The sequence below is a fragment of the Bison bison genome, unplaced genomic scaffold (genome assembly GCF_000754665.1).
Source record: "Bison bison bison isolate TAMUID 2011002044 unplaced genomic scaffold, Bison_UMD1.0 scf7180017864309, whole genome shotgun sequence".
Taxonomy (NCBI): Eukaryota; Metazoa; Chordata; class Mammalia; order Artiodactyla; family Bovidae; genus Bison; species Bison bison.
In genome coordinates this window covers 7,265,380-7,278,958 of record NW_011494881.1, presented here as the reverse complement: position 1 = coordinate 7,278,958, position 13,579 = coordinate 7,265,380, and the positions used below count along the sequence as shown (strand labels likewise).

Below are 13,579 nucleotides of genomic sequence, written 5' to 3'. Positions count from 1 at the left end.
GTTTTCTTTAGTGGCTGTACTGTTTTACACTCCATTCCCCCCAACAGTTCACAGAGTTCCAATTTTTTGTCTACATTTTTGCCAAAAGTTGTTGCTTTCTGTTCTCTAGATAGTGGCCACCCTGATGATGGGTGGTGGTGGTTTAGTCACAAAGTCGTGTCTGACTCTTGCGACCCCATGGATTTGTAGCCCACCTGACTCCTCTGTCCATGAGATTTTCCAGGCAAGAATACTGGAGTGGGTTGCCATTTCCTTCTCCAGAAGATCTTCCTGACCCAGGGACCAAACCAGCATCTCCTGCTTTGCAGTCAGACTCTTTACTGCTGAGCCACCATGGACACCCAAAGAGACTGTTAAATGTTGACTAAATGCTTTCTCAGGCCACAAAACTAGACTGCATTTCCCAGGACCCCCATACAGTTAAACGATGGGTTCAATTCAGTTCAGTTACTCAGTCATGTCTGACTCTTTGCGATCTCATGAACTGCAGCACACCAGGCTTCCCTGTTCATCACCAACTCCCAAATTGCTCAAATTTATGTTTAACAAGTTGGTGATGCCATCCAACCATCTCATCCTCTGTCGTCCCCTTGTCTTCCTGCCTTCAAACTTTCCCAGCATCAGGGTCTTTTCCAACGAGTCAGTTCTTCGCATCAGGTAGCCAAAGTATCAGGGCTTCAGCTTCAGCATCAGTCCTTCCAATGAATATTCAGCACTGATTTTCTTTAGGAACGACTAGTTTGATCTCTTTGCTGTCCAAGAGACTCTCAAGAGTCTTCTCCAACACCATAGTTCAAAAGCATCAATTCTTCGGCGCTCAGGTTTCTTTATGGTCCAACATTCACATCCATACATGACTACTGGAAAAACCATAGCTTTGACTATATGTACCTTTGTCATTAAAGTAATGTCTCTGTTTTCTAGTATGCTGTCAAAGTTTGTCATAGCTTTTCTTCCAAGGAGCAAGTTTCTTTTAATTTCATGGCTACAGTCACTATCTGCAGTGATTTTGGAGCCCCAAAATAGTCTCTCATTGTTTCCCCATCAATTTGCCATGAAGTGATGGGACTGGATGCCATAATCTTAGTTTTCTGAATGTTGACTTTTAAGGCAGCTTTTTCACTCTCTTCTTTCACTTTCATCAAGAGGCTCTTTAGTTCTTCTTCATGTTCTGCCATGAGGGTGGTGTCATCTGCATATCTGAGGTTATTGATAATTCTCCCAGCAATCTTGATTCCAGCTTGTGCTTCATCCAGCCCGGCATTTCGCATGATGTACTCTGCATAGAAGCTAAATAAGCAAGGTGACAATATACAGTCTTGATGTACTCCTTTCCCAATTTGGAGCCAGTCTGTTGTTCCATGTCCTGTCCTAACTGTTGCTTCTTGACCTACATACAGACTTCTCAGGAGGCAGGTAAGGTGGTCTGGTATTCCCATCTCTTTAAGAATTTCCCACAGTTTGTTGTGATCTACACAATCAAAGGCTTTACTGTAGTCAATGAAGCAGATGTTTTTCTGGCATTCTCTTGCTTTTTGTATGATCCAGTGAATGTTGGTTATTTGATCTCTGGTTTCCCTGCCTTTTCTAAATCCTTCTTGAACATCTGGAAGTTCTCAGTTCACGTACTGTTGAAGCCTGGCTTGGAGAATCTTGAGCATTACTCTGCTAGCATGTGAGGTGAGTGCAGTTGTGCCGTAGTTTGAACATTCTCTGGCTTTGCCTTTCTTTGGGATTGGAATGAAAACTGACCTTTTCCAGTCCTGTGGCCAACTTTTCACCAAATTTGCTGGCATATTGAGTGTAGCATTTACACAGCATCATCTTTTTTAAAAAATAATATTTATTTATTTTGGCTGTGCTGGGTCTTCACTGCTATGTGTGGGCTTGCTCTAGTCGCAGCTACTCTCTGGTTGCGGTTTGCAGGCTTCCCATAATGGTGGCTGCTCTTGTTGTGGAGCACAGAGTCTAAGGCACATGGTCTTCAGTAGTTGCCTCACATGGGCTCAGTAGCTGTGGCACCTGGGCCTAGTTGCCCCGTAGCATGTGGGATCTTCCCAGACATGGGACTGAACCGGTGTCCACTGCATTGCAAGGTGGATTCCTAACCACTGGACTACCAGGGAGGCCCTCACAGCATCATCGTTTTGGACTTGAAATAGCTCAGCTGGAATGGGTATGAGGTGGTTATTTCATTGTGGTTTTGATTTGCATTCCTCTTATGATTAGTGATGTTGAGCATCTTTTCATTTATTTGTTGGCCATTGGCTTATCGTCTTTGAGAATTGTCTATTCTCTTGTCCTTTTTCTATTTTTAAATTGGGTTCTTTTTGTTGTTGTTGGATTGTAGAAGTTCCTCATGTGTTCTAGATATTAACCCTTTATCAGACATGACTTGGAAATATTCTCCCCCATTCCACAGGTTGCCTTTTCACTCTAATGATTTTTTTCTTTGGGTACACAAAAATTTTTGAGTTTGATGTAGTCCCATTTGTTTATTTTTGCTTTTGTTTTTAGGTTTTGATGTTCTATCCAATAAATCATTGCCAAATCCAATATCCTGAAGCTTTTCCCCTATATTTTATTCTAGGAGTTTTAATAGTTTTAGGTCTTACATTTAGGTCTTTGAAATCCATTCTGAGTTAAGTTCTGTATATGGTGTAAGATCAGAGTTCCACTTCATTCTTTTGCATTGTTTTCCCAGCACCATTTGTTGGGGGGATTGTCCTTTCCCCACTGTGTAATCTTGGCACCCTTGTTGAAAATTATCTAGTCATATACACAAAGGTTTATTTTCTAGTTATCTATTCTTTTAATGATTTTTTAAGGGTTATAATTCTGCATACAGTCATACACTTTGGCAACTTATTAGATATTATAGTTAATTTTCGTTGCAGTATGTATTTAAACTAAGGGTAGATAAGCCCCTTAAACTAACTTGCAGCAGCAGATTACGAAGTTTTTTTTCATTTTAAAAAATCGTATTTATTTATTTATTTTGTGCTATACAGCAGGTCTTTGTTGGTTATCCATTTTAAATATAGCAGTGTGTACACGTCAATGCCAAACGCCTTAACTATCCCTTCCTCCCATCCTTACCTGCCCTGGACCCGGCAACCGTAAGTCTGCTCTCTGTGAATCTCTTTCTGTTTTGTAATTAAGTTCATTTGTATCATTTCTTTGTAGATCCCACATATAAGGGGTGTCATACGGTGTTTCTCCTTCTCTGCCTTACTTCACTCAGTGTGAAGCTTTAGGTCCATCCATGTTGCTGCAAATGCATTATTTCATTGTTTTTAATGGCTGAGTAATATTCCACAGTATATGCTGCTGCTGCTAAGTTGCTGCAGTTGTGTCTGACTCTGTGCAACCCCACAGACGGCAGCCCACCAGGCTTCTCTGTCCCTAGGATTCTCCAGGAAAGAATACTGGAGTGGGTTGCCATTTCCTTCTCCAATGCATGCATGCATGCTAAGTTGCTTCAGTTGTGTCCAACTCTGTGTGACCCCATGGACAGCAGCCCACCAGATTCCTCTGTCTGCAGGATTCTCTAGGCAAGAATACTGGAGTGTGTTGCCATTTCCTTCTCCACCACTGTATATATGGACCACATCTTTATCCATTCCTCTGTTGATGTTTTTTTTCAAATGGGAATGTTCTCAAACTCATCTGTTCAGGATCCTTTTCTGGCCTGTGTTTTCTCCTATGCTACCACCATTTTCTATTGTTAAAAAGTTCTTGGAATTCCATTTTGATCTATACAATAATTGTTTTGATTGATAACACTGTTTTGCAGCCATAATATAAGTTCATTTTCATGGAGTTTGTTGTGAAATAAATATGATACTTAATTTAGTTTTTTAAAAAAGTTGATTCTAACTATATTCTAGGCATTGTTTTAGGTGTTAGAGATACAAAGAGAAAGCGACTGTATTTTTGTATTGTTTTTATACCAATTTCCTCTGGCCCAAGAACTCAAGAATGGAAGCTGAACCAAATATCTTATTTAGTACATTTGAGATGTGAAAAAAAATCCAATGTGGAAGAATTAATGAATGAGAGTGACAGAAGATAAAGACACGTATGTAGACTGGGGCCAGTTTATGATATAATTTTAAATTTATCATAAATTCAATGGGAAGCTACTGAAGATTTTTAAGTGAAGGACAGAAAGGACTAACCATGAACTTTAAAAGGAAAATCTGATGTAATGTGGAGGGGCAAGAATGGATATAATTTGAAATGTTATTTTGTAGAAAATCTTAGTAGCTGATAAACCTCATATTTCATGGAAAACTAATTTGTTAAACTAAAAAATACCAAAGTTGTATTTCTGACACATTTTTTTCACATCACTTATTTTAAAAAGTGGAAAAATTGCAGCATCACCACCAACTTACATATCCTCAACTACCCAAATTTTGTTCTCAAATACTAGTAGTCTCTCAAAGAAGTTAAGTGTTTCCTTGACTTTCAGCTGCTTCCATGTCTTAAAGAAGAAAAAAATATTTTTCCAGGATAGGACTGGAAAAAAAGGACAAAAATGAACCAGCGTGACATGGCTGTAACAATTAGAGCATCAATAATAATTATGGTTAGTTAAAATATATAAATATTTTGCAGTACAATGAGTTCCTTAATGGTACTCAAGAGAAAAAAATATCAAGTATGGACAAACTGGTAGTGATATGAAAGTAAATATGGATTATATTTAATTTGTTATTATTTTCTTTAAGTAGTGATATCCTAATATAGCTGAATAACTTGCTTCATTTAACTATATGTCTGTATAAAGTACAGATAGGTATTTATTTCATCTGTATAGTGAAGAAAAGTAATTATTGAATACTGTTAAGTCAAATAATCCAGAACCAAAAATAAGAAAGACCAAGCAGCAATGGTAGTAGCAAGTAAAACGGACAGAAAAGATGTCTGCAGTGTGTTGCAGAATCATGATTTAGCCAAACGTCCTAGAGAAGGAGGAGTTAACTGCTCAGACTTGTTCCTTTGGAATCTCTAAAAGGAAATGCTATTTACAATTATAAAATAAAAGGTATATATAAAGTTTAAACTAATAGATCAGGTAAATATATCTTAATCGCAGGATCTAAGTTATCTAATTTTGGTCTGTGAGAATTAAAGAATACATCCTTTCTGTGGGAGACAAATTAGTCTGTAAAAATCTGAAACTTATATAAAAGGAGTAAATTTTAAAAGGCTTATTGGTGTAATACATGAGGCTTAAATTTAGAAAGAAATCTCAGCCTGGTGACCAGAACCTTGAGTTTAAATCACTCTGAAAGAAGTAAACAAATCCCACTCTCTGACCAAAAATCAGTTAGTTGATAACCCAGATCCCATAATCTTAACTAACCTAAGACAATAATGTTTTACTTTGTGGTCTGATGAAATTACTACAAGCTTTAAAAGGCATCAAAAGCAAGCATCACTACAACTCTTAACCAGTATCAGTATAAATAAAATTACAGTCTTAGGAAATAGTTAAGGAATAATTTTAAAATGAATTAAAACCGTGACATTTTACTACAGAATTAAGGATAAGCATAGGTTTTTAAAGCAATCCTATCTGGGTTTATTGTGCTACTGTTAAAAGAGTTTGAGGTATTCAAAGAATTAGCCATTTTAGCTAATGACTAATTACCCATTTTAATAATATCAGTTTCAGTTCAGTTCAGTGGCTCCCATAATAATTAGTATTACATGTTTAAGAAAACCACTGTTTCAAAGTTTTTTTAAAAAAAATTTTAAATTCTATTTCTTAGATCCCTGAATTTCTTTAAACCACTCTGTTGACACATTTATTCCAAGAAGAAAGTGCTTGTATTTATAGATAGACATAGATATGACACAGATATAAGTATCTATGGATATTAGTAACTCTTAAAATTCTAGAGAAAACCTTTTTTTTAAATTAAAACCTAAGTAAAAAAATTCTAGTATGCATAAAGACTATGATTAGTCTTACAGAATTTGCTGTGCTTTACTAAATACCAATAAATAAGTATTTTAATCCTTTAGTGTAAGTGGTAGAATAAAATACTTGCATATTTAGAATACATAGACACTTACACATTAGAATACTTACATAGTAGAATCTCTTTCTTGAGACAGTGTTGCCTCACGTGAAGCTGAAACAGCAGAAGGGGATCTAGGGTACAGTCCGTAACCTTCACTTGGAGTGATTATCTGCCGACCCAGAATCCTTCAAAGTGAAGAACATAAAGAGACGGTTAAGCACCTTCATCCAGCATACATACAAAATATAGGTATTTTTGGAACAAATGTGATGGCTCTACAGAGAAGTCTAGTACATAGTCCCTTACTGATTTAGAATGATTCTTGAGAGAAATGTGAATCCAGAGCCTTTCTGAAGGTATCTCTCTCTCCTATACAATGGACACAGAATGGATGAAGCTTTTCCACCCCACGGAAAAAGAATCCAAGGAAAGTGGGCAAACATTTAAATTTACCCTCCACCCTCCATAACAATCTTCATTAAATTTGCTAAAATGGGTGAAAGCCAGGCCAAATTAGTAAAAACTGAATTATATTCTTAAGAACATGAAGCTTTATAAATTTTAAGTATGTGTAGTAGTGTGGTTTCTAAGGGAAGCTTCCTAATAGCCTATGTCTGCTTTCAAGTATACATGTATAAGAATTTACTTATAGACAGTAATCAAATACATTTTCTGACGCTTTTGTTCAAAAGAAGGTCTCTTTTGGACAGATACAGATCACAGCTACTGATATAGAAACTATTTTACTTGATTAGGACAACGAGTTATGAAAACTCTGAGAAACTTCCATCAACATGAGTTTTCTATCATCTGAGGCTTTATACCATATCACCTTAATCATACAAATCCATGCCCATAAAGATTTCAGAATACAAGGTTTCTTGGAAATCTGCTTTTCAAATTTTAGTATTAGCCATGAATGTACAGGATCTCAGTACCTGAGATGAGGAAAGCTACGTGTCCACTGTTGGCACTCTTCTCGTAGACTTTTAGTGTGTACACTCAACTCCTGCTCATACAAGAGCTCGTCAATGGCTGTGAACATGGCCTGGACTTTTTCAGTGGCATTTTGATCAAGTTCCTAAAAGAAATTATCACCCCAAAATATTTAGGTGAGCTTCAGTCTCTGTTAAGAATGATAATCATAAAGGTGGAAAGCAATCAGATTTTGTTTTGTTTTCAATATTTAGTCCATTTGTGTGAAAGAAAAGTTAGTCAGTTTTTGAATCTTAGAATATTCAGATGGCCTCCCTATTCCTATTTGAAGAGAATTTGTAGAAATAGCAATGTTTCTAAGCAACATTTTCTTATCATACAATCCAGAAACGAATAAAGAAAAATAAAAATTACCAATAATTCTACCACTCAAAGACAATGATTGTTAATTTTATTACAGTTGCTTGGTTCCAGTATTTTTTTAGAGCTTAATGTAGACAGTCAATCCTAAAAATATATTATTTTGTAGTTTACAGTTTTCACCTCACAATTTAGGTTAGATCTTTACCCTATAATCTATCCTTTTGCAGCAGCCAAAGGGATGGGAATCTGATCACGTTATCTGATTCTCTGCCTACTCTTTACTTCATCTTTTTTATGTGCCCTTTTACATTCTGGAGGAAGAAAAGTTAATACCTTCTTTTAAAAGTATAAGGTAAGAAATATGTATTTTAACTTTTAACAGTGAAAGTCAGGTTCTATCCAAAAAAAAGGAAGTGGCAACCAATTCATTTTCTTACCTAGAAAATTCCATGGACAGAGGAGCCTGGTGAGCTACAGTCCATGAGGCCAAAAAGAGTCGGACATGACTGAGTTACTGAGCACACAGATAGATTTAAGGTTTAACATTAAAGACTCAACACAAATATATATATATATATATTTATATATATATATATATTCATTTATTTGGCTGTGCCAGTTCTTAGATGCTGCACACAGGATCTTTGATCTTTGTTGCAGCATGCAGGATCTTTAGTTGTGGCATATGAAATCTAGTTCCCTGACCATGGATCAAACGTAGGCCCCCTTAGTGGGACCTCAGAGTTTTAACCACTGGACCACCACCCGGGAAGTCCCTGTGTTTTATCTTAGGTACACATGCTGTGTTGCAATATCAACTACATGTCTTAGTGTGGGTTGCAGTTTAAAAAGTTTTAAGGTTACTTTCTAGTCTAAACCTTCCTTCAGCTTACAAGATTACTGAAAGGGACAGAAAGGGATGTAGGGGTTTGAGACATCTTTCGCCACTTTGATAAATGACATTCCAATTATGTAAAACAAAAAATTTTTTAAAAAGGACTTTGATATGCTTCAACTTCCCTGAAAGCATCTTCTGTGTGATTTTTATCTTTGATATTCTTTAACTTCCCTCTCAGCATCTTATATTGAATTTTAGTATTAGTGTTGTTTTTAACACATAAAATGTTATTGTTATTTGTTTTAGTAACTACCAATAAAGCATGCCAATTATTTTTCTCTCTGTTGCTTCTTGTATCCCATTTCTTTCTTCTGGCTTTATTTCCCTTTTGCTTCAGTCTGTCCTTTAATCATTCTTTTAGTTGAGTATACGTGAATGGGAAACTCTATAGATATTCAAAATGTCTTTATTTTGCCTTCTCTACACACACGCACACTGAATGACAGTATATCATATTTATGTAATAATTTTATTATTTATCATATATATGATGGAGATACAGCACTCATTTTTTCCTTAGCACTTTAAAGATACAGGATCATTGTCATCTGACATTGTTAATTGTGAGCAACCTATTTTAAGTCTGAATTTTACTCCATTATATGTAGTCCCTCTTTTCTAGTAACTTTTGTAATTTATTAAAATCTTTGATTTTAGTCTAGAAATTTGTCTGTTATATCTAAGTTATCTAAATTCTTGACATGAAGTTGCTTATTATATTTCCTTAGTCCTTTTTCTTTCCATAAGGTCAGTAGTTATGTCTTTGTCTTCATTTCTAATCTTGTTAATTTATGTCTTATTTGTTTCTTGATCAAACTGAAAACTTGTCAATTTTGTTTCTCTATTGTTTTTGTTTTCTATTTCATTAATTTCTACTCTCATCTGTATTATTTCCTTCCTTCTGCTTGCATTGGATTTAATTTGCTCTTCTTTTTTAGTTTCTTAAGGTGGAAGCTTATGTTAGTGATTCAAATATGCTTTTTTTCTATAGGCATTTTTCTTCTATGGAGGTATAACTGACATACAACATTATATTAGTTTCTGGTGTGTATAACATAATTCAATATTTGTATATAAAGCAAATCAGTCTCCCCAGTGAGTCACCATACGTTGTTACAGAATTTTTTTCCTTGCGATGAGAATTAAGATCTTTTCTCTTAGCAACTCTCAACTGCGTAATAGAGTATTTTAACTATAGTCACTATGCTGTACATTACATCCTCATGACTTATAACTGGAAGTTTGTACCTTTTGATATTCTTCATCCATTTCACCCACGCCCAATCCCATCTCTGTCATCATGAATCTGTTCCATATCTGTAAGTTTGATTTTCTTTTTACATAGGTATTTAAAGCTGTAAATTTCCCTCTAAGCACCACTTTAGCTATATCTTGTAAATTTTGATATTCTGTTTTTCCCTTTCATTCAAGATATTTTCTGACTTCCCTATAGATTGTTATTTAACTCATCAGTTGTTTAGAAGAGCACCGTTTTAATTGTCAACTACTTGGGGATACCTAATTTATATCATTGTTCATTTCTAACTTAATTCTAACATGGTTGAACATACCCAGTATAATTTCAATCCTTTTAGATTTATGAGATTTGTTTTTTATGTGAAGATTATATATTCTCTTGTCATTGGGTAGACTCAGTTAGGTCAGGTGGTTAACAGTATTGTTCAAGTCTTCAATATCCTTCCTGATTTTGTTTGGTTGTTATATGAAATATTAAGAGTGGAGTACTGAAGTCTCTAGCTACAACTTTTTGTTTCTTATTTCTCTTTTAAATTCTGTAATTTTGCTTCATATACTTTAAGGCTTCATTGTTAGGTGTGTATACATTTATAACTATTTTATTTTCCTAAAGAATTGGCCTTTTTATCATTATGGAAATGTCCTTTTTTCTCATGGTATTTTCTGTCTTAAAGTTTACTTTGTGTTCAAATTCAAGCAGTTTTATGGCTCTTAATTTCTGTGCCCTCTCAGATCGCCTCTGCATTTGTGTGCTAACTCACATCAACCAGGGATGTGTGCATAGTTTGGGCCCTCTCTGTTCTTTCCTGCATGGATATGTGAAGAGTTTATTAGGGCCTCCTGTGACTTATTTCCCAGATGCTTGATAAATTTCTGTATAGTCTGCCAATCCATTTTTTGCCCCAGTTAGTACTGAAACTTCAGACTATCTGAGCCACTGTTTTTCCTTCTCCATATGCCACTGAGTGTGCTACTGTTGTTTAAAATGATATTGGATATAAAGCCCATCCAAGTTCCACTCCAAATCTATTGAGACCTCTCTGGTAGTGAAACTGCTAGTTTTCAGGGGCTTCCTTGGTAGTAAAACAGGTAAAGAATCAGCCTGCCATGCAGGCAACCCCCATTTGATTCCTGGGTAGGGAAGATCCCTTGGAGAAGGGATAGGCTGCTGCTGCTGCTGCTGCTGCTAAGTCGCTTCAGTCGTGTCCGACTCTGTGCAACCCCATAGACGGCAGCCCACCAGGCTACCCACTTCTTACTCTTGGGCTTCCCTGGTGGCTCAGTTGGTAAAGAATCTGCCTGCAATGCGGGAGACCTGGGTTTGATCCCTGGGTTGGGAAGATCCCCTGGAGGAGGGCATGGCAACCCACTCCAGTGTTCATGCCTGGAGAATTCCATGGACAGAGGAGCCTGGCCAGCTGCAGTCCATGGGGTCCCAAAAGGTCAGAAACGACTGAGTAACTAAGCACAGCACCCTTTAAAGTAGAAGAGACTTTTAGTGTTCCTAACTCAAAGTTTTCTTAATTTTGATGAATAACTGCTTCTCCATTTTCTGTGTACCTTAGTTAATTTTCAGAATCCTGAATGGTTGCTTTTGACCATTACATCCAGTTTATTGTTGCTTTTGGGGGTACTCACTCTGTCATACTATTTACAAGTCCCACCTCAGAATTTTCTATTATATTTATTGCCTTTGTCCGGTTTTGACATCAGTAGTACACTGATCTATAAAGTGTTTGTGTGACTGTTATTTCTTCGACAAATGTATGTTCTTCCATCTGAGCCTGGAGTTTTCTCTATGAGAATAGATTGATTCAGTTTAAGAGTTTTACAGCTGTTCAGGTTTTTAAGGACTTTGTCCATTTCTTTTAAGTTACAGAATTTATTGGCATAAAATTGTTTATATTATTAACAGTCTTTTATTTAATGTCTGTAGAATTTGTAGTGACATTTCCTCTTTCATTCCCCATATTTGTAATTTGCATTTTCTTACTTTTCCTTGACTAATACCACTAGAAGGCTTACTATTAATCTTTTCAAAGGGTAAACTCTTAAACTTGTTCCTTTTCTCTTTTATTTACTTATTTTCTATTTCATTGATTTTGCTTTTAATTATTTCTTTCATTCTACTTTGGGTTTAATTTACTCTTCTTTCCTAACATCTAGGGTAGAAACTTAGGTTATTCATTTTAAAGCTTTCTTCTTTTCTTAAATAAGTATTTAAAGCTATAGATGTCTTTATAAGGACTGCTTTAGCTGCTTCCATAAATTTGGATGTTTTGTGATTTTATTGTCATGTAGTTGCAGAATACCCTCTAATTTTCCTTGAAATTTAATATTTAGAGCAGTGTTGTTTAATTTCCAAATACTTAGGAATTGTTACAGGTATTTGATTATTATTGATTTCTATTAAATCTATTGTAATTAGAGAGCATACGCTGTACGATTTAATCTTTTAAACAATATTGAGATATTTTATGGTCCATCATACAGTCTGTCCTTGTGAGCATTCCATATGCTCTTAAGAAGGATATGTACTCTGCATTTGTTGGGTATACCATCAGATCTTTTATTTATTTCTGACTTTCTAATTGCTTTATTAATAACTAAAATCTCTAACAGTAATTATGGTTTCAACTAATCTCTTTAATTTTATCAGTTTTTCTTCATACATTTTGAGACTCTATTAGATGTTTATTTATTTAGAATTGTTATATCTTCCTGGTATACTGTGTTATGGACTGAACTGTGTCCTCTCAAATTCCTATGTTGAAGCCCTCATCTGTAATGTGATGCTATTTCAAGTTAATGCCTTTAAGGTGGAAATTAAGGTAAAATGAGGTCCCAAGGATGGAGCCCTAATCTGATAGAACTAGTGTTCTTATAAGAAAAGGAAGAGAATCAGAGATCTCTCTACCTATGCTCATGCCCAGGAGAAAGGTTACAGAGGATACAGTAAGCCAGGAAGAGTAGCCTCACCAGAAATCAGCCCTGATGGCATCTTAAGTTTGGATTTCTAGCCTCCAGAACTGTGAGAAAATAAGTACCTGTTGTTTAAGCCACACAGTCTGTGGTATTCGGTATGGCAGCTTCAGCTAAGGGAAACTGCCCTAAGTGTTACTATATTTTGTGTTAAACAGGTTTTTGTTTGTTTGTTTTTGGCCGCACAGCATATACAGTCTTACTTTGTGCCCCCTGCAGTGGAAGCCTGGAGTCTTAACCACCAGACCCTCCAGAGAGGTCCCCAAACTGCCTTTTTATTACTAAAAAATATTATTTCCCAGTGATCGACTATGTGTCTTTAGGTTTATGTTGTTTCATGTTAATACAACCTTGTCAGCTTACTGTGTGTATAATTTTCTCTGTCCTTTTCATTTTAACCTATTTGTGTCTTTATATTTAATCTCTTCCATATGGTGTATGGGCTTCCCAGGTGGCACTAATGGTAAAGAACCTGCCTGCCAACACAGGAGACATAAGAGATGCAAGTTTGATCCCTGGGTCAGGAAGATCCCCTGGAGGAGGGCATGGCAACACACTCCAGTATTCTTGCCTGGAGAATCCCATGGACAGAGGAGCCTGGTGGGCTACAATCCGTAGGGCTGCAAAGAGCTGGACATGATTAAGTGACTTAGCATGCACACATATACTATACAGTTGAGTCTTGCTCTTTTTTTTTTTTTAATCCATTCTGCATTTTATCCAATTTTTACCCATTCTATTTACATTTGTCTTAATTGTTGACATGGTTGGATTGAAATCTACCATCTTGCTATTACTTTTCCATTTGTCCCGTTTTGGGAGGTGGGTCCTTATTCTTTTCCTTTCCTGTCTTTCTCAGGTTAATCAAATGTTTGTTACTATTCCATTTTATTTTTCCCATTGGCATCTTAGCTTATTCTACTTAAACATTTTTAATGTTTGCTCTAGGGCTAATAATGTGCATTCTTAACCTATCAAGGTCTAGTCAGTCAACATTTTACCACTTCATACCTCCCTCTTCATATACTTTTCACTTCTCTCTCTTGATACCTGACACAAATGTAATAACTTTTTGTTATCACAAATGTAGTAACTTTATAACACT

The 13,579-nt window shown here is 35.9% G+C and overlaps 1 protein-coding gene across 1 annotated transcript in view; it reads right to left on the bottom strand.

The window, feature by feature from the left end:
- The window catches only part of FAM149B1 (family with sequence similarity 149, member B1), a 50,002-nt gene that overhangs the window by 23,300 nt on the left and 13,123 nt on the right, over positions 1-13,579 (bottom strand). The window contains exons 4-5 of the mRNA XM_010852277.1: positions 6,977-7,119; positions 6,107-6,223 (exon numbers count right to left, since the gene is read on the bottom strand). Coding sequence (XP_010850579.1) covers positions 6,107-6,223; positions 6,977-7,119 — 260 coding nt within the window. The remainder of the gene's footprint in view (positions 1-6,106; positions 6,224-6,976; positions 7,120-13,579) is intronic.